This window comes from Camelus bactrianus, chromosome 2 (genome assembly GCF_048773025.1).
Source record: "Camelus bactrianus isolate YW-2024 breed Bactrian camel chromosome 2, ASM4877302v1, whole genome shotgun sequence".
NCBI classification, from domain to species: Eukaryota; Metazoa; Chordata; class Mammalia; order Artiodactyla; family Camelidae; genus Camelus; species Camelus bactrianus.
In genome coordinates this window covers 96,209,155-96,230,055 of record NC_133540.1, presented here as the reverse complement: position 1 = coordinate 96,230,055, position 20,901 = coordinate 96,209,155, and the positions used below count along the sequence as shown (strand labels likewise).

The 20,901-nt window shown below is 38.7% G+C and overlaps 1 protein-coding gene across 2 annotated transcripts in view; it reads right to left on the bottom strand.

Moving 5' to 3' along the window:
• Positions 1-8,098: 8,098 nt before the first annotated feature.
• Positions 8,099-20,901, bottom strand: part of PKD2 (polycystin 2, transient receptor potential cation channel) — a 50,470-nt gene continuing 37,667 nt past the window's right edge. The window contains exons 10-15 of one of the 2 annotated variants that reach the window (XM_074347053.1): positions 18,139-18,237; positions 15,440-15,561; positions 15,081-15,198; positions 13,622-13,782; positions 10,742-10,889; positions 8,099-10,366 (exon numbers count right to left, since the gene is read on the bottom strand). In XM_074347053.1, the coding sequence (XP_074203154.1) occupies positions 10,130-10,366; positions 10,742-10,889; positions 13,622-13,782; positions 15,081-15,198; positions 15,440-15,561; positions 18,139-18,237 (885 nt within the window). In that variant the 3' untranslated portion in view covers positions 8,099-10,129. Of the gene's footprint in view, positions 10,367-10,741; positions 10,890-13,621; positions 13,786-15,080; positions 15,199-15,439; positions 15,562-18,138; positions 18,238-20,901 lie in introns of both variants that reach the window. The other variant, XM_010966139.3, reaches the window with a different exon arrangement.

The window sequence follows — 20,901 nt, the reverse complement described above, 5'->3', positions numbered from 1 at the left end:
TTAAAAAGTGTAAGTAAACTTGTAAGTCCTATAAAGTAGAAAGGAGAATTTTAGTTTATAGAAATTTACTTCAAAATAGATCTGTATTCTTTTGAATTTTGCTGTCATCTTCTTGGATGTCAGAAGAACTAATTAATGATGGAGAAGATAAATAAATTACTTTGGTTTAAGATAAAAGAAGCCAAGCTGTTGGGCCCATGAATAGCCTCCTTTCTTTTCCTTCCTTCCTTCCTTCCTCCCTCCATCCCTCAGCCTCATCCACCTCGCCACGGAGCCCTTCATAGCGACAGTCTTCTCGCACTCTTCTTTGAAAGCCCCACAAGAGCAACTGAAGGAGTATAAATAGTAGCTAACATTCACCTGTTCCTGACGATTAAAGACTAATTCAAACGATGTCTGCTACATCCATAGGAATTTGTCAAGCTAACCTGAATAGTTGCAATAGCTCATCTTCACCAAGACAGTGCAGGAGACAATCAGTGTCCCCACCTCACTCTCAAAGCTTTCTGTTTATCCTCAGTGGAATGAAGATCCCCCCAAAAAGAAAACCTGGAACCCCACCAAACAAAGCTACCGTCTTGGTATACCTCCTGGCCTTCTGTCTCTTTATACACACATTAAAAAAAAAAAGTGGTCGACTCACATGTTGACTTGTAATGTTTTTGTCCCCTCTAAGCAGTATGAACATAAAATACTTACATTCGAAATCAGACTCACTTTCTAGACTGTGAACTTCCACATTTTTTGATGTTACCTAGGGTGGGGTTTCCCAAGCTTGCCTGATAGGAATCAAGATCATCTGGGATGCTTATGTAAGAGAGGAAAAGAGGAAGGAAACCTATTGTTTTTTGTCCCCTGTTGACTTAGAATCTCTGAGGAATAGACCTGGAAATTCCAGGTGATCCTTTGGCAAATACTGATTGAGGGTTGGAATAAACAGTTAAGACCATTTAACGTACATTCATTATGATTCGACCTTGATCCAGCCACTGTTTAACAGTTGTGTTCAAAGCCATCTATTTTGGTTTCTTTTGCTTTTTCTTTTTTTTCCTTCTCTCTCCCTCTTTTTTTTTCACATGAAGGTACTGTGAATTGAACCAAGCACCTTGTGCATGCTCAGCATCTATTTTGTATCCACATAAGTACCAGAATCATTTTATTTATTTATTTATTACCAATTTTTTATTTATTTATTTTATATAAACATTTTTTTATTGAGTTATAGTCATTTTACAATGTTGTGTCAAATTCCAGTGTAGAGCACAATTTTTCAGTTATACATGAATATACATACATTAATTGTCACATTCTCTTTCGCTGTGAGCCACCACAAGATCCTGTATATATGTCCCTGTGCTGCACAGTACAATCTTGTTTATCTGTTCTACATTTTGAAATCCCAGTCCCTTCCCACCCCCTATCCCCCTGGCAACCACAAGTTTGTATTCTATGTGTATGAGTCTGTTTCTGTTTTGTATTTTTGTTTTTTGTTTTTAGATTCCACATATGAGCGATCTCATATGGTATTTTTCTTTCTCTTTCTGGCTTACTTCACTTAGAATGACATTCTCCAGGAACATCCATGTTGCTGCAAGTGGCATTATGTTGTCAGTTTTTATGGCTGAATAGTATTCCATATACCACATCTTCCTTATCTAGTCATCCGTTGATGGACATTTAGGCTGTTTCCATGTCTTGGCTATTGTAAATAGTGCTGCTATGAACATTGGGGTGCAGGTGTCATCCTGAAGTAGGGTCCCTTCTGGATATATACCCAGGAGTGGAATTCCTGGGTCATATGGTAAGTCTATTCCTAGTCTTTTGAGGAATCTCCATACTGTTTTCCACAGTGGCTGCACCAAACTGCATTCCCACCAGCAGTGTAGGAGGGTTCTCCTTTCTCCACAGCCTCTCCAGCATTTGTCATTTGTGGACTTTTGAATGATGGCCATTCTGACTGGTGTGAGGTGATACCTCATTGTAGTTTTGATTTGCATTTCTCTGATTATTAGTGATATTGAGCATTTTTTCATGTGCCTATTGATCATTTGTATTTCTTCCTTGGAGAACTGCTTGTTTAGGTCTTCTGTCCATTTTTGGATTGGGTTGTTTGTTTTTTTCTTATTAAATCGTGTGAGCTGCTTATATTCTGGAGATCAAACCTTTGTCAGTTTCATTTGCAAAAATTTTCTCCCATTCCGTAGGTTGTCGTTTTGTTTTACTTATGGTTTCCTTTGCTGTGCAGAAGCTTGTAATTTTCATTAGGTCCCATTTGTTTATTCTTGCTTTTATTTCTATTGCTTGGGTAGACTGTTCTAGGAGAACATTTTTGAGATGTATTGTTAGATGTTTTGCCTATATTTTCTTCTAGGAGGTTTATTGTATCTTGTCTTATGTTTAAGTCTTTGATACATTTTGAGTTTATTTTTATGTATGGTGTAAGGGAGTGTTCTAGCTTCATTGATTTACATGCTGCTGTCTAGTTTTCCCAACACCGTTTGCTGAAGAGACTGTCTTTATTCCATTGTATATTCTTGCCTCCTTTGTCGAAGATTAGTTGACCAAAAGTTTGTGGGTTCATTTCTGGGCTCTCTATTCTGTTCCATTGGTCTATATGTCTGTTTTTGTACCAATACCATGCTGTCTTGATTACTGTAGCTCTATAGTATTGTCTGAAGTCTGGGGGAGTTATTCCTCCAGCCTCTTTCTTTTTCTTCAGTAATGCTTTGGCAATTCCAGGTCTTTCGTGGTTCCATATAAATTTTATTATGATTTGTTCTAGTTCTGTGAAATATGTCCTAGGTAATTTGATAGGGATTGCATTAAATCTGTAGATTGCCTTGGGCAGTATGACCATTTTAACAATATTGATTCTTCCAATCCAGAAGCATGGGATGTCTTTCCATTTTTTAAAGTCTTCTTTAATTTTCTTCATCAGTGTTTTATTGTTTTCCATGTATAAGTCTTTCACCTCCTTGGTTAGATTTACTCCTAGGTATTTTATTACTTTGGGTGCTATTTTAAAGGGGATTGTTTCTTTACTTTCTTTTTCTGTTGATTCGTCGTTAGTGTAAAGAAATGCAACTGATTTTTGAACGTTAATCTTGCAACCTGCTACCTTGCTGAATTCTTCGATCAGCTCTAGTAGTTTTTGTGTGGACTCTTTAGGGTTTTCTGTATATAGTATCATGTCATCTGCTTATACTGACACTTTTACCTCTTCTTTTCCAATCTGGATCCCTTTATTTCTCTCTCTTGCCTGATTGCTGTGGCTAGGACTTCCAAGACTATGTTGAATAGGAGTGGTGATAGTGGGCAGCCTTGTCTTGTCCCAGATTTTAGTGGGAAGCTTTTGAGTTTTTCACCGTTGAGTACTATGCTGGCTGTAGGTTTGTCATATATAGCTTTTATTATGTTGAGATATGTTGCCTCTATACCCACTTTGGTGAGTTTTTTATCATAAATGGGTATTGAATTTTATCAAAAGCTTTTTCTGCATCTATTGAGATGATCATGTGGTTTTTGTCCCTTCTCTTGTTGATGTGGTGTATTACATTGATTGATTTGCGTATGTTGAACCATCCTTGTGTCCCTGGGATGAACCCCACTTGATCACGATGTATAATCTTTTTTATGTGCTGTTGGATTCTATTTGCTAGCGTTTTGATAAGGATTTTTGCATCTATGTTCATCAGTGATATTGGTCTGTAATTCTCTTTTTTGGTGGTGTCTTTGCCTGGTTTTGGTATCAGGGTGATGGTAGCTTCATAGAATGAGTTTGGGAGTACTGCCTCTTTTTCAATCTTCTGGAATAGTTTGAGGAGGACTGGTATGAGTTCTTCTTTGTATGTTTGGTAGAATTCTCCGGTGAAGCCATCCGGTCCTGGACTTTTATTTGTGGGGAGGTTTTTTATTGCTAATTCGATTTCATTTCTAGTGATAGGTTTGTTCAAGTGGTCAGTTTCTTCTTGATTCAGTCTTGGTGGACTGTATGTGTCCAGAAACTTGTCCATCTCCTCTAGGTTATCCAGTTTGGTTCCATACAGTTATTCATAATACAGAATCATTATATTTAGAACTAAGTGAGCTCGTTAACATCGCGCACCAGATCTTCAAACCTTTTTAAACTTTCAGAATCATTCTTTTACCTGGCAACCCCACAGAACAGCATGTATGGGTCTCCGATCATGACAGTTGAACGTGGTGCTGCTCTGACCCAAGTGAGGATGTGGCCTCTCAGTTTGGCCTTTTTTCTTTGCCAAGCAGTAAACCTGACGCATCGTCTCAATTATTAAGTACTTGGCAGTCTTCTGCCTTGGAAAATCTCAAGCTATTCTGTCTCATTTTGCAGGTGAGGAAACTTGAGATTCAGAGACTGTGACCAGCCAAAGGCCACACACATTGTTTCCTTGCTGAGAGCTGGAACATGCTATTGTAGAACGAGTACCCAGTCTGGGTTGGGTGGGGTTCATTTCTGAAACATGTGCAGAAAGCCAGGATAGGGACAGTGGCTTCAACAGAAGCTAGAGAGTTGTACCTAAAAGGGTTTTAGGAACCTGGAGGTGAATACGGGGCCTTTGTATCCCTACAGTTAGTTACTCAGGCAAATATTTCCCCTCTTCCTCCTTTGTCATCCTTCGTTTACCAGGTCCACGGACTTGATTAACTTAGCTTAGTTTGTATCTTTCTGGTCCATAAAACAGGGATCCTCCTGGCCTCTACCTTGGTGGAGATAATGAAGACTCAATAAGGTAATGCATGTAAAGTGGCTGAAAGTACCTGGCTCATAGGATGCACTCACTACGTTTTAGCGCTTCCTGTTACATCCCTCAGGCATCTCAGTGGTTATTAGCATCATGCCAGCGCCAGTTCATGCGTGACATCCTCAGCAGGGACTGGAGTGCCATCCTCCAGAATGTGTTTTATACATTAAACCAGGGACGGGTAAACTATGGTTTGCAGGCCAGATTCAGCCCACTGCCTGTTCCTTTTATAAATAAAACTTTATTGGAACATAGCTAGGCTCATTCAAGTTTGTACTGTCTGTGGCTGCTTCTGCATTATGTTGGCAAAATCAGGGCGAAAGAGACCGTTATGGCCCATAAAGCCTAAAATATTCACTCTCTGGCCCTTTATGGAAAGTTTGCAGACCCCTGCATTAAACCAAGAGTGCCTGTTCCCGAGTTAGAATACACAGGTCCACGTGCCAAGTAAGGGTGGCCTCAATGTCATTCCCATTAACCCATTTGCTGAACGTGCTTCCTGCCTCTGCAGCTTTAGGTCCTGCTGAATGAGAGTTCCTGGATCCTCAAGAGTGGGGGTACATTTTCACCTGGGAATACAGCAAACGGTCCACTGAACATGAACCTGTGTCTGCCACTAGTCACTTCCAGTTCCGCACGTGGTGGAACAGCAGGCAAGAAAAGCAGTTATTACATTGTCATCTCTGTTAGGAGAGGCAAGATTTGACAGCTGCATAAGGGGCAGGGAATTCACGGAGGTAGCTTGGTGTTTCCGTGCTTAGTGGTCATAAAAAATGGGAAGCCTGATAAAGGACCAGGGAACCAAGGGCTTTGTGCCCTCAGCACTGTAGGTGTGGATCATTGTGCCAGGCAAGCAACCTGGTACAGCTGAAGTTCTGGCCAAGAACGAGAACTCTAGAAAGGGTGATAGAAGAGAGAGGTGAGAGGCATTATGGGGATGTGAGCAGCAGCAGCGACGGGGACTAGCTAGTTCCACTGCCCTCCTGTATCTGGAGATTACAGCTGGCCTCCCTCAAAGTCAAGAGTGCACACAACGTGGGCATGAGTGGATCAGAGTGGTGCAGGGTGTGGAAAAGTAGATGCTGTTGGGCTCTGAGTCCTGGCTTCTCTGCACCTCTGTTCCACTGGCTGTGGTGGACAGTTCCGCAGGTGCTCAGATCATCTTGACAGCATCCATCTCAAGCCTGCACCACAAACCTCTTCACTTTTCTGCTGTAGGGCCTTCTCCAGAGCTGAAGGAATCGGCTCAGCCTGAGTGTAAGTGTAGCCTGAAAGTGCAGGGGGTGTTAACACCCCAAGGGCGCCCCTCACCTAGTAGGGATCCAGGCTGGCGGGGGGGAATGCCCCCAGGCTTATGTTCTTCAGGCTGGGAATCGTGGAGGCATTCCGTAGTGTTCTCGGGGGTGGAGCTGAGCTGCTGCTGCCAGGAGGCACCTGCGCTAACACCTGTCCCCTGGAATGTCCTCCTTCCCTGGCTCACTCTTTCCTATGCCCGTTTCCTAGTATCACCTCCCAAGTAAACCAGCTGAACTCAAGCCCTTGGCTTTTCTTTTAGAGGAACACAAGCTAAAACATATTCCCATTAAGGCCAGAAACAAGACAAGCGTGTCTACTATTACTGCTGGTCTCTTAACACAGTGCTGTTCTTATTTACAAATAATCTGGTTTTCCACATAGAAAACCCAAAGAATCAATGCAGAAACTGTTAGAGCTAGAAAAGGAGTTCAACAAGTGTGATATATGTAAGATTCACTTATAAAAATTAGTAATTTTCCTTTATCTCAGCCATAATGAACTAGAAGATATAATGGGAGATACTATTCATAGTAACAATAAAACCATATTAAAGAACGACAAAATCTTTAGGAAATTTAGTGAAACGCTTAAGGACATTAAGGCAGCTCTGAACAAATGAAACAGTTATGTTTCTGGTGTTGTAGAGATGTCAGTTCTGCCCAGACCAATCAGTAAATTCAATGCAATTCCAATTAAATTTCAGCAGGACTTTTCCCCCTCCTCTGCCCCTCAACCCTCACACCCAGGAACCCATCAAACTTGTTCTAACATTTATATGGAGAAATAATGGTTCACAAAAATAGCCTAGTCGATTTTGGGAAAAAAAAAAAAAAAAAGCCAAAGAGGAGAACTTATACGAAGACCTTAGCACACAGGAAGACATACTACAAAGTCATAATAAAAACTGTTGTGTAGGAACACTCATGGATCAGTGTAAGAGGCCAAAAAGTTCAAAAATAGACACAAATATACATGAACCTGAACTATACCAGTGACACTAATAACTAGTAAGGAAAAAATGACTTATTTAATAGACAGTGTTGACAAAACCAGCTTAATTATACGGAGAAAAATATCTATGGACCTTATGTAAAGTTACTCTTGGGATGTATTAAATGTGAAAGTAAAACTGTAAGTTTAATAAACAAAAGTTTGTGACCTTACAAAGGTCTCTTTTAAACATCCAAACACAATAAAGCCAAAAAAATTGATGGCCATTACTATATGAAGACTAAGGAAACATTGACAAAATTATCAGTTGGATGAGAGACATTAATAGAGTCCAAAATGGATAAGGGATTAATACTTAAGCCATACAAAGAACTTCTGCAAATCAACAAAAAAGACCTTGAGCTAGTGGAAAAATAGGCAATACGTTTCCCCCATTAGATCACAGTGTAATACTTTAAAGATTTGAATAGGCAATTTACAAAAAGGGAAACTCAGATGTTGAACAACTATATGAGATGATGTTCAACCTTATTAGGAATCAGAGAAATGCAAAATAAAATGAGACCTCACTTCAAAACTATCCCATTAGAAAGATTGGGAAGCTAGAATGTACCAATGCTGATGAGTGTCGGGGTAAAACCAGTACTTTCCTGCATGTAGTGGAATTATAGACTGGTGAATTATAGACTGGTGCTGTTACTCAGGAGGGCAACCTGACAGTTCTGGGTAAAATTAAATATATACCTGGGACTCAGCACTCCAGCTCTTGTTATATACCCACTGAGGAACTCATGAAAAGCCAACAAGGGAATTATGTAAAAGATTTTGAAATAGCAGAAATATTAGCGCCAACTATTTACTACAGGAATGTATGAGTGCAATGTGGTGGCTGTACTCTTGGAAATAATATGGAATCATCAGAGTAACTTACTAGAGGTACATACCACAAAAGAAGTCATGTGTCGATCGTTGTTTTTGAACATGAAGAGAAGATGCCTTTTTCAAAGTCTCAGCCTTTACTACTAGTCTCATGATACAAGACAAATGACCCACCTGCTTCTACTTAAGAAATAGACAACTCTTACATCTGTTATTATATCAAGTCTTTATTAAGAAGTAAAGTGCTCAGTATTACACATTAATGAAGTTCTCGATTGTTGAGAGACTTGCATATGTGACGATACTCTTTACGAGTATAGAGGGGGAGATGACAGGGGAGGGGTGAGGAGGGAATGCTCCATGACTACGGAGGAAAAGAAATATGTAACATACAGGTAAAAAGAAAGAATTTGGCAAAATTTTACAGGTGAAATGAAAAACAGTATAAGTATCATCAAAAGACTTTCTAGTGACCATAATTGATATATGGCACTTGGTCAATACACATGGATACCACATAATGGCTGCACTTCAAATTGAAGTTTGTTTACATGTAACAACACGGTACACAGACATAAATATGTATACTCAATATCCCTGGAATGCAAACGTCAGTACCGAGTAGTAAAGAACTCTATGTAGCATATTCAAAAGAAAGTAAAGATGGAGATGAAGCCAGGGGCAGTAATGGTTACAGAAACCCATGCATATCACTTCTGCAGAAGCCAGCTTGGAAGGGTTTGTTTGCTCACGTTTTCACTGAAGATTTGACTGACGTTCTAATCAATTACACGAACAACTGTGAGAGTTTAAACTATAGGATTAGAAACAGGCCTCTCTTCTCTTGTTCTCCAAGTGGAAGTTATTCACCCGCACTGCTTTCTCTCTTGCTTGTCCCATTAGCTCTCAAAAGGTCAGGTTACTCAACAGTTTTGAGAAATAAGATTTTTATTTTTTTGTTGAGAAATAAAATTATGTTCCCCATAAATTTGGTAAACCCCTCTCCTAACCAAAAAAAAAAACCAAAAAAAAAAAAGAAAACAAAACAAAACCAAAACTGATGCAAACTCAAACTTTGGTTGATACCTTCTGATAATGGTTGAACTTTCAATACCCAAAACTCCTTTTCATTAAATGGAGCTCCATTTAGGTCATAATTTCTAGTTTTGAAATGCAGGCTCAAGAGTTTGAATTCTGTATTCTTAAAACAGTCTAAAACTCAAATTTTAGTTTTATAATATTTTATATGAATTTCAAAACTTCCTTAAAATTTTACTTAAAATGAACATATTTGCTGAGTTAAAACTTTCAGTGCATACTAAAAATGTTAGTAAGTTGGTCTTCCTAGATTAGTTACAACATTAAATTTAGTTGCAAGTAAGTTGAGCCACATGGGAAAAAGAATATATGGGTAAATCTTTATACTAAACTAATTATTAGAAAAAATCAAATTTAGTGATTTGGCGCCTTCCAATTCTCCTATGTTCTGGTCAGAGATGCCACTTTAACCCATAATTGATCTTTGGTGGTTTCATAGAGCTTATGTCAAATGAGAGTGAAAATTGTGTAAAAATTAAGTGAAATGGTTAGACTCACAGGCATCAGATATGATAAAATAACAAAAAAGCATACTGTTTGTTCAACATTTATCGTAACCATTCATACAAATTCTAGCATAATGACTACATACCCATTCTATGGTTTGGGGTTCTTTTCCAGCTCATCTTTTAGGAAAATGTACCCCAGGAAGGTAGTTGAAATAAAAGGCTCCTTTCTTAAAAGAAAGCTATGTATTAAGCCCACAAGCTCAGCCTGAGTGGAAAGGAGTGCCCCTATTTTCCCTTCTCACACTCGGCAAAAAGAACAATACTGATTTTTATGATTGGAAATAAAACTCAGAAGCCTTTTGACGGTTCTTTGCTAGCTTTAAAAGGCTACTTCATTGTCAGCTGAGGAGACAGTCACCGTAGAAGGGGGCATACCACTCAATATATTTTACAAAGTTTTTTGTTTCCTGTACTCAATATTTACATCTAGATTTCTTATATGAGAAAAAGAAAAAAAATCTTTGATCCATGGGCAAAGTTTTAGCTAAAATAAATTAAAGTGCAGAAGAATTAACGATTGGTCACAAAGACCAGCATCATACGGTGGTCAGGGCATATAAATAGTGTATTTGTTATGGCAATTCGGGACAGCCACCTTCTCACCTACTAAGGACACACACACTAACACATGTCCTACACGTGCATATTAGAACTCCCGTTTCCACCTCCGCCTTCCATTCCTTCTGTAGACTGGGAGGAAGAAGGGCGGGAGCTTCTGGGACGAGGCTGACCATTGAGTCCCACGGGTGTGCCTAAACCATGACTTATTTGGGAAGCTGCATCATCGGATTCCCAGCGTTCCAACTCTTCCCGCACTAGCCGTTCCATCTGCTCCCTGTGGATTTCACTGTCACGACCCAGTCTTTCATCCTAACAAAGGAAAAAGAAACCAAGATGTTGAGACAGTGATGGATACTCTTGCACTCAAAAATTGCCTTAGGAAATTTGGGGACCCAATAACTTTAATTAGGCAAGGCTGGAGATTTACAGCTCTTAACAGCAACTTCTCAGAATCACTGGAGTAATATATATATATATATATTTTATTTAATTCTATCAGTCATCCAGTGAAGGCAGGATCATTAGGATGAAGAGTATTAAGAAAGGAACACCTCCGGATTACCATATTATCTGCACTGATCTGCAAGTATGGAGGCAAAAAACCTCTCAGGTTAAGGGTTACAAACTATGACTACCCTGATGTTTTATACAATCGGGGTGTTTCTGCTTCAGACGACCACTGACCTCAGCCACTCCATCCAGCAGCCTTCCCAGCACCTCCCTTCTCTTCAGTTTGGCCCGCTCCATGATCTCCAGCTTCACTATCACAGCATCAATCTTGGACACGATGCTGCCGATGGAGTGCTCCATCCGGTCCACCCGTCTCACGAGGCTGCAGGAAACCACAGAGAAGGGGGCAAGGCCACCTTGTGTTGCTGGCTTTTCAGCCCAGTTGGGCTGTCAAATGGAAATACTAAGATTTTTTTTCTGAAACAATATTATAATCTAAAAACACTTTCTTAACAGTCTCAGACTATAGACATAAGCTCTCATACCCTGCTGATGGGAATGCTACCTGGCAAAACATTTTTGCAAGCCAACATTGTATCTTAAAAAGGTATGCCTATCCTTTCATTCAGTGGTTCCATTTCTTGAAAATTCCTGAAGGAAATAAGTATATGTGTAATTTTTGGCTATAAGGATATTCACTAAGGTTCTGACCATTAATAGTGGGTCACTGAAAATGGTTACATCAAAAATTAGTAGAAGATTTTAAAATATATTATTATTCATCTATACAATAAAATTCTAAGATACCAGAAGTTATATTGTGATAGAATGAAATAGAATGATGTTCACATTCTAATGATGAAATACAATGATATTACTGATGAAGTAAATAAAGCAGTTAGAAAAGTTATGTTCACTTATGATCCCATTCTTTTGAATAAACAAAATGTTATATAAATACTTTAAAAACATTTAATAGGAGACAATGTCTGGAATGGTGGCATAAAGGCTCTGGAGGCCCTCCCCCCACTGAAACAACCATAATTTTTGAATATTATTAATTTTTTTAAATTTCTGGAAGTTTTCTTCAGGGCATACAGCCAATGAAGAATTTTATTTAAGAAAATCCACTAAATTTCAGTAAGAAGAATGAGAGTGTGTGGTATCTGAGCTACCATCTGTTCCCTCTCTCCCACCCGCAGCTCAGGGTGACAGAGCTCCCCGAGGGTTGAATGCAGCAGAGAACACAGGGCTCCCTCTCCCACCAGCTCTCAGGGGAGGGTGAGGCTAGCTCCACAGAGGGGCAGGCTGACAGCATTTCTCATCCCTATGCCTCCCCCTCCAAATCCACGTTGCAGAGGCTCTAATCCAGGTAAGAGTGGCTGAGAGATATGACGCTCTCTTCTTCCACTCCATCTCCAATTGTAGGGTGGATTCTCCACGCCAGGAGAGGCACGCTGAGACACTAAAGGCTGCCATCCCAGCCCAGTGCCTTACTCATGAAGCAGGGGCATCCCTGTAAGAGAGATGGGCCACACTAGCGCTGGAGCAGTGGCACAGAGGTTTTGCCCAGGGGGAGAGTCAGGACATAGGACAGAAAGCCTCAAAGCTTCCCCCAGGTGTACTAGCTTTATTTGGAACAAAGTGTGGGGAAATTCAAGCCCAAGACTGCTCTCGAAAACAATGGAGACTAGGGTGATAAGCAGTTAAGAGGAGACTGGTGGCTCATGAGATCAACAAGTTAAACTGTTTGCCAGCTAGTTTACCAGAGAGAACCAGGGACAGCAACAGCCAAGAAGACAACTAAAGACTGGCCTCAGAAACGACCCCCGCAAAGGGGCCTGAATTTCCCTGGGTCAGACTGTGGGGCAATTTAATTCAATCCTAAGGCAGTACTGAAAACAACAGACCAATCAGCTAACAATTAGTGAAACTGAAGAGGTGGAGGCAATACCCACAGAGTCAGAAAGCTTAACAGAGAGATCAGGGGAAGACAATGAGAACCTTGCTGAAACCTCTGTCTTCCCAGGATGACTGTGTGTATGGTTAAGGCTGTGACCTCTGAGAAGTGACATCAGAGGTTTCACGATGTGGGGGAAATAAACTTCACTGAAAAACAAACACACAGATGGACAACAAAAACAAGTTCTGGTGCGAAGGGGAATATATATATATATATATATATATATATATATATATATATATATATATATATGCACACACACACATATAGCTACAATAAATTATTTAACATCTCCAGGGTTTTTTTAAAAAAAATTATGAGATACACAAAGAAATAGGAAAATGTCACCCATATACAGGAAAAAAGCAGGCAACAGAAATCACCTTTGAGAGGGCCCAGATAGATTTCATAAAGAGGTCAAAGTAGCTATTATAAGTATATTCAAAGAAACAAGTCAAGTCATGCATAAAGATAAAGGACAGTATGATGACACTGCCTCATCAAATAGAGAATATGAATAAAGAGATATAGATTGTTTAAAAGAACCAGATAGAAATTCTGGAGTTGAAAAGAATAATAAATGTAATGAAAAATTCACTAGAGGGTCTCAAGAGTAGATACGAAGCAGCAAAAGAAAGAATAAGCAAACTTGAAGATGGACAGAAACTATGCAATCTGGAGAAAAGAGAAAAAAGAATGAAGAATAACGAACAGAGCCTAGGAGAAATGCGAGATACCACTGAGGGCCCCAAATTACACATGATGGGAATCTCAGAAGGAAAGCAGAGAAAGGAGCAGGAAAATATTTGAAGACAGGATGATTGACAACTTCCTAAATGTGACAAACATGTTAGGCCATAAAAACATAAAAAAAACACATGTAATGCAGACACAAACACCAAAATGTTAACTGACATTTTTGTTTTGTGGGAATATGAGAAATTAAGGTTTTCTTTTGTTTTTCTTTATCTGCTAATTTTCCTATAATAAACATATTACTTTCATAAAGAGAAAAAACACCAGTAAAAGTTATATAAAAAAAGAACTGATGATTAGTAATGGAAAAGACTGAATTGAGAGAAGTGGGAGAAACGACTTGGTCTCAGCTGGCCTTCTGTCAACTCAAATTCTGCCAATCCCTTTATACTTACACTTGAAACTCTTCATAAGAAACCCCACTGGAGATGCTTCCCCTCCTTCTGGAGCTGTGCCCACTGTCTTCATCATCATCCTCCTCAGAGTCATCCAGACTTCGGGGAAAACTCCGGCTGCTCATGGGACGTGGTAAGGAGCTGTGATCCAAGTCCAGGTCCTCCTGAGGAACATGGGATCACTGAGTGACGAGCAGGAACACTTAGACCCCAATGACGCTTCACTGAGGGCTCAGGCAAATGGGAAACAGGTGAGTGCCATTTACCTAGGGTTTCTGTGAGGTCAACACCAGCCTGTGATTCTCACACTTTTCAATTTCATGGATTGGCAAGTTTTCAAAACAGATTTTTAATGACCAGCACTTAGTTTTCTAACTTTTTTTTGGACAAGAAAGAGCATTGAAACCACATCAAAGCAAAGAAAACAGTAAGTGAAGAAATATATTATCATCTTTCCATAAAAGTTAACACATTTAACAGTTGCAAAGTAGGAAAGATATAATCCCTTATAAGATGTTTAATCAAAATTCTTGTAAGAGTGGAAGAATAAGAATTTTGATTAAACTCATTGTCTTCTTGTCCATATTTCATTATGACTGGTGGGAGTTTTTTTTTACCTATTGGCACTGTTTTGTGGAGCAGCATTTAGAAACCACTGTTCTATACTACCTCCTCTTTGGAAACTGACTTACGTGTATAACATTCATTTATATTCTCCGTACCTCAATTACCATGGACTGTTTTTTTAGGTTTAACAATTTTTTTAAGTTAATGTTAAATTTTAAATTATTGGTTAATTTAACAATTTTTTTGTTTAACAATTTTTTTTTAAGTTTAACAATTTTTTTAAGTTAATGTTAAATTTTACATTATTTTTTGGTTTAACAATTTTTTTTAAGTTAATGTTAAATTTTAAATTATTTTTTCTGATTATAAAATTCCATTCCAGTTTACTTTTAATAGTTTCATACTAAGTATTCAAATGGAAGGCAGCTGTTAGTTTTATTTTATTATAAATGTTAATTTTAAGAGCAACTAAAATTATTTATTAAAATTTTATATCTTCTAGGAAATCTTTTTTTCCCCACTGTCACGGACACTGTTAAGTTTGTAACTACCCAGGTTTCTCCTCCAGCAAGTTACCAGAAAGCTTAGGGCCGAATTTGCTGCCCAGTCTTATTAAGAATATGCATTTTTGTGGAATGCAGTTTTTAGTTTCATTCACAGTGCAGCTTTATATTTCATTTTTGTTTTGCTCCATTCTTTATTGTTTTTGTACATTTATGCTAACATATTGCATTTTAATATACTGCTGTGTTTTATATCCTTTTGGAGTAAGCAGGGTACTAATATGTAAATTGAGAGAGAGAGAGAGAAAGACTCAGAAGCCCACTACTTAGCGTGGCATTTGAAACATCGTAGGTGCTGAATCCATCTTGTTCTCCTAAACTAGACCCACCCTCTCTTTTTCCAAGTCGTCTCTCATCTGCTGATGCTCATGCTCAGTCAGTTCTTGGTCTCCATCCTGGTCATATTTTGTGAATATTGCCTCAATTTCTGCATCAGTATGGCCCTTCCTGAAAGTATTGAGAGGTTACAGATGAACTCATTCATGCACATGGTCCAGCCCCAACACAGAGACATCAACGTGCAGGAGGAAAGGAGAAACTGCTGAGTCAGGGCCCATCCTCCTCTTACAGGACATTCCAGACAGACACCCACCTCTGAAAAAGAAGTGTCGCTACCAGTACTTGGCTGATCACCAAAAACTTCTTTACGTACGGAATTTCCCAGGCCTGCAGAAAGTGTGATTCTTACCCTTTGAGATCTTGTCGAAGTTCATCAAAATTTAACTTGCCTCCTCCTTGCCGCAGACTCTCTGAAATGTCATCGACACTATTTTTCTTCAGCTTTAGTTTGACCAAGGCTTTATGGTAGCCCTGTTGGAAAGAAAAGACTTGACTGAGTTTAGCCTCCTTTAGCACTTGCTTTACCTTCCAATGACAGTAGTAACTTCTGTAAACCCAGTGACCAGAACAGTGCCTGACACAGGGGGCCACTCAACAAGAATGAATGAATGACGAACACATCCCAAATTTTCTGTGAATCTCTTGTGGGAGAGTTATACTGGAAGTCAGGGTCTTTCAGTAAATCAAGAACTAGGGGCCTTTTGGTTATAACTGTATTCAAGTTGAGGTGACAGGAATGCAGATCACCACATGTTTCACAGCTGTCTCCTCTGAATATGTAGGAATGTGCAACACTTCTTAAGAAACTGAGAAACCTGAGTCACAGATTTATTATTTTCTATATTACCTCATAGTCAGCAATTTTCTTACATGTGTGAAAAAGTTTCAGTGACGTAGAGATGAAGATTTCTCACTAATACACTGCAGGCAAAGCTCACTACGCACAGCAGTGCAGGGCTGTGCAAATTCGAACTGTGTGGAGTGATGTTAATAATCAATCAGAAAGATTTTGATTGTTCTGTGACCTTTAAAACTGCTTATCAAAACACCGAAAACTCCCTTGGTGTTGGTTATAAATTTATAGGGAAATTTTTAAAAGAGTAAAATGAATGTTCATGTAGTCCACTGAAATTTTAAACAGTAGAAACATTGAAGATTAAGTTTTATTTCTTCATGAAAAAACGTATCCAGAGACGTTTGAACAGTGCTTGTCTTCTTGTGTGACTGATGATGCGGAGTGTGTATCTTTTCTCTGTCGTGCTGAGTTACCATAATCCTTTCTTAATATGGATCAGCTTCAAACACTTTATCCTTTGCCCTTTTAAAGTGGGGAAATATCTCCAAGAGTTCCTTTAGTGTGAAGTTTGTGGCCAGTGCCATCTCCTCTGAGACATCTTGATCCTATTTGTCACAGTCACTTTGCTCATTTATGCTGATCAATCTGCCTCCACTGAGTCCCTCTGATTGCTCTCTAGCTCTCTAATGGTGGCAATGTCAATATTCCCACGGCCAGCTACGTATTTCTTCTATAAATCCATTACGTCTGTTTTGAATCTCACTTCTACCATCATCATCATCATTATTATTCGTGGAGGTACTGGGGATTGAACCCAGGACCTTGTGCATGCTAAGCACGCACTCTACCACTGAGCTAGACCCTCCCCCTCATTCTTTGTTTTTTTTTTTTTTTGGCTACACTTTCTTTTCTTCTTCGCTGGCTGGGCCTCTCTCTCTTTCGATTATGCATACTTGTAAAACAGTCACATGGGTTTATCACTGGGAGATAAGGAGGCAACACAACTACACGTTTTGTGGGTAAACTGAACAGCAGATGCTTGGTGACCGCACCTTGACTTGGAAAGTGACATTGTTAGTCACTGATTCTGATGCACGTCTGTTATTTATGTAATGATCTGTAGGGCTAGTAGTGAAGTTTGTCCTTCGTGCTGTTACTCACAGTTAATACACTGTAACAACTGAAGTGCACTGTGGTAACTGAAAGTGAAGTTTGTACTTTATGCCATTACCGTCAGTATACTGTGATCATTGAAACCTGAACTCTGTTGAGAGGCTGGTTTTACTTAACGGCAATAATTGAAATTTGTGCATATCGGAACCAAAGTGCAAAGTGAGGACTGCTTGTATACACCATGGGGATTTGCTAGAATGGAATCAACTGTTATGCAAAATTCAGGACAACACTAAGGTTAGGTATCATTCAAGAGATTTTGTTTTACAAAGTGGACATTCTCTGTTAGGACGTGACACACGGAGAACACTGTCTTATGGTTTGAACCAAACAGAAAAATATTATGGCCAAGGAGCCACTGTATCTTAGCAGAATCATGTTAGGGAAGAAACTGTTTACTTAGATGTAGTTATTTGTTGTTGCTTAAGTTTTTGCTTTAAAGCAAATAAAGAAGTCACTTCCAGAAGAACAAAGTTGCCCAACCTTCCTGTCCAGCCCTCCCACTTAACAATTAAACACTTCCTGAGAAGGTGCTTCAGTGAAAGTTCTCAGGCCCTTCGGCTGTGGCCTTGCTTCAGGGACTCTTTCCTCTGACTATTTTAAAAACTCCCCTGGAAGGTCAGGGATAACGAGCAAACTACAAAATATTTGTCTCTAAAGCTTCTTTTCTTTTCTTTTTTTAAATTGTAATTGAGATAGAGGAAGTAGAAATGTCTTTATATATAATCTTCCCTTCCCGTTTATTCTGAACTCTGGATCTGGAAGTGAAAGTCAGCTAGAGGAGGTGTCAAAATAAATAAAGGGGATGAAACCAGCAGCTCAGCTCTTAAGAGGCAAAAGAGATTATTGAGAATTTCATGCCCGGGCATTAAGGGATTCCCAGAATTTAAGTTCAGGCTAGCAGTATTAGCCATCCTTAGCTCCAAGGCAGACAACAGTTACATTATTCCTGGAACACAGCAATCGATTCTTTATTTTAAACAGCGTCAATGGACCAATGTTGATTTGCAAATCTGACTGAAACAATGCTCATTTTATGCAGAAAATAAAACAATTCTGAGAATTAGGGTTTGTCATACCTTTCTGATAAGATCTGAGAGTTCCATTTCGGCTTTCTGCTGGGCCAAATCAGATTTAACTTCAGAGTAAGTATCATTGATGATGGCCAAAAACATATTCTATTTGTAAATCAAAAGAAGGTAGAGATTAAAGAAGAAACCTAAATATGTATTTTGTAAGCACCAATCCAAAATTCAACATGTACCTTTTTTTTTTTTAAACAATCTGAATATTTTAAGAAGTCATCACTTAATAGTTTTGCTACCATATTCTTTGGGAAAGTTAGTTTTTCCACTGTCATGGCAAAGGAAAATGCAATGTATATTCTTCCTCACAAAACCATATATTGTGATATATTTTGCAAAAAAAGAAACAGATGAAATACAACAAAATATTAATGTATTTACTTATGAATGGTGAGATTATTATTTTCTTATCTATGTTCTCTACATTTTTTTCATCTGACATAAATTATTAGGGTCACAGAACTCTAAATAGCTCCTCAGATTTCAATAGTTAACACAGACAAGCGGAATTCTACGCCTATTCCAAATATTGTTACATAATAATAGTTGCGATTTACAGAATACATTCTAAGGGGTTAAAAAGACCTCTGCAAACAGAAACACAATAGGCAGTCAGGAAAAGCTTAGTGGAAAAGGCAAACTTTGGAGTCAAGCAAACTTGAGTTCCTGCCTTGGCAATGCCAAGACTAAATTGTGTAACTCTTCTCTTCATTTTAAAATTTGTTTGTTTTAGCATTTACGAAATGGGAAAAATAATAGTACCTCCCCTACAGATCCGTCGTAAGAATTAATGAGATCGTCTACGTTTAATGCTTAGGACAGGGCCTAATGCATGGCAGGTGCTACATAATTTATAGTTATTATTATTTATTATTCAGTAATGGTTAGTTCATTTTCCTGACTTTTCCCTTCCCCACTATCATGGTTTGTATTTCCAAGACCAGTTTCCAACAGCTTTTCTTGAAGCACCGCACCCAACTGATCAGGCCTTTCTTTACATGCTCTTCCTTTGTGTTTCCTTTTGAGTACGTGTTTTGTGACCATACAGCTGTGTATTTGGTTATGTCTGTTTTCCCTGTAAGTCCCCGGAATCTTCACGAGGAGAGGGCTGGCTTCTATTTTCCTTACCACTTGCATCCCAAGCACCCAGCACACTGCCTGGAATATAGTGGCTCAGTAAGTATTTACTGAATGATTGATGAATGAACAAATGACAGCTCTATTATTATTATTATTAATTATTATGATTACTTTTAGATTGTTAATCTACAACTTGATTAACTGAGCTTTATTTCCTCACATAAAGGTAAAACTGTTTCAATTGAAACACAGCTTCAGTTATTAATAAATATTTTAACTTTGTGATAATAATTAAACTTATTAAACAATTAACTTTAAGAAGGAAAGTATAAATTGAAGAGGTCAGTAAATTTCCTCAGTGGTTTTTCTTATTAGAGACCATTGAAGACTTTGGTGATGTTCCTTATTTAAAGCATATGAGAAATTAAAGTTTTCACCAAAGTCCATCCTAATATGAAGATTATCCAGAGATTCCAGAGGGCAGGAGTTTATCCAGCTTCAAAGGGTGACATGAGATTACAGCCAAAAACATTTTTCTTCAGTTATCCAAGCCTAATCTCATTCTCTTGTTTAGTTCAGTGCCCTCTGACTTGAGTTTCTAGCTCAAAGACTACAAAATATTTTTATTATGGGAGGCAAATAAGACTCGGACAATAACATATTTGAATCACTTGAGAAACAGATATTTTGCTTCTTGTAGGTTTAAATAATACATTTCTGAACACTAAATATATCCCTGTTTCATTTCTTCCATTATCTCTTGTTCCATGTTAGGCCCATATTTTTAAACCAGACTATGAAGATATATATAAGCCCTGCTCAGGCAACTGTTTAACTTCCACAGAATTTCTTCATACTTTTCTATTACATAGATTGTTTAATACTGTACAAAATTTTAAAACTGTTACAACGCCTTACTCTGGCACTCTCTTTTGCTGGCCATTTGATGTCTGTAAACTTTTGAGCACCATTTTAGGAGGTGCATTTTATTTTACTTTTATTGAAGCACTATTGACTTACAGTGAGCTGTATTATTTTAATGAGCTACTAAATCTCTATGAAATAAGGAAACATACTGTTTAAGATTCTGTAGCAGAAATGAGAATAGAATACAAAATACAGGTCAGTTCCTGGCTTAATGCTTGATTCCATGGTCAGAGAGTTGTAGTTGAAGGAACCTCTCCCACCTTTTTTCCAGTGCAGGCATCTCATGTTTTATTTGTTTCCAAAGACTGCTAGCTAATGCCTGCAAATGTCTTAGCCGAGGTGGATTAAAGTGTGTGTCCTCTGAAAGGATTTCAGAAAATAGGAAGTGGCTGAGAACAGCTCTTGAAGGCGTGGGGAGAGGAAGGTTCCCTTAGCTGTGGGGTGGACTCCATAATGGGTGTCCTTCCCTGCTGATGACCAAGCTTTTGCTTCCTGGCTCAGCTGAACCACCACTGTGACTTCTTAAGGGGGCAATAAATGAACACCTGGCAGTTATCTCAGAATGGTCACCAACCCTGCACTTGGCTTGCCATTTATGGAAAAAAAAAGAAAGATTTATATTGACAGCAGCCTCCCCTCTCTCTGGAGGATGCAGGGAGAACAATGCCTTTTTGCGCAGTGGAGCAAGAAAATATTTCAGTATACAAACACGAAAAGCTTTCACGTTCTAGTGATTGATCTGATAAAATG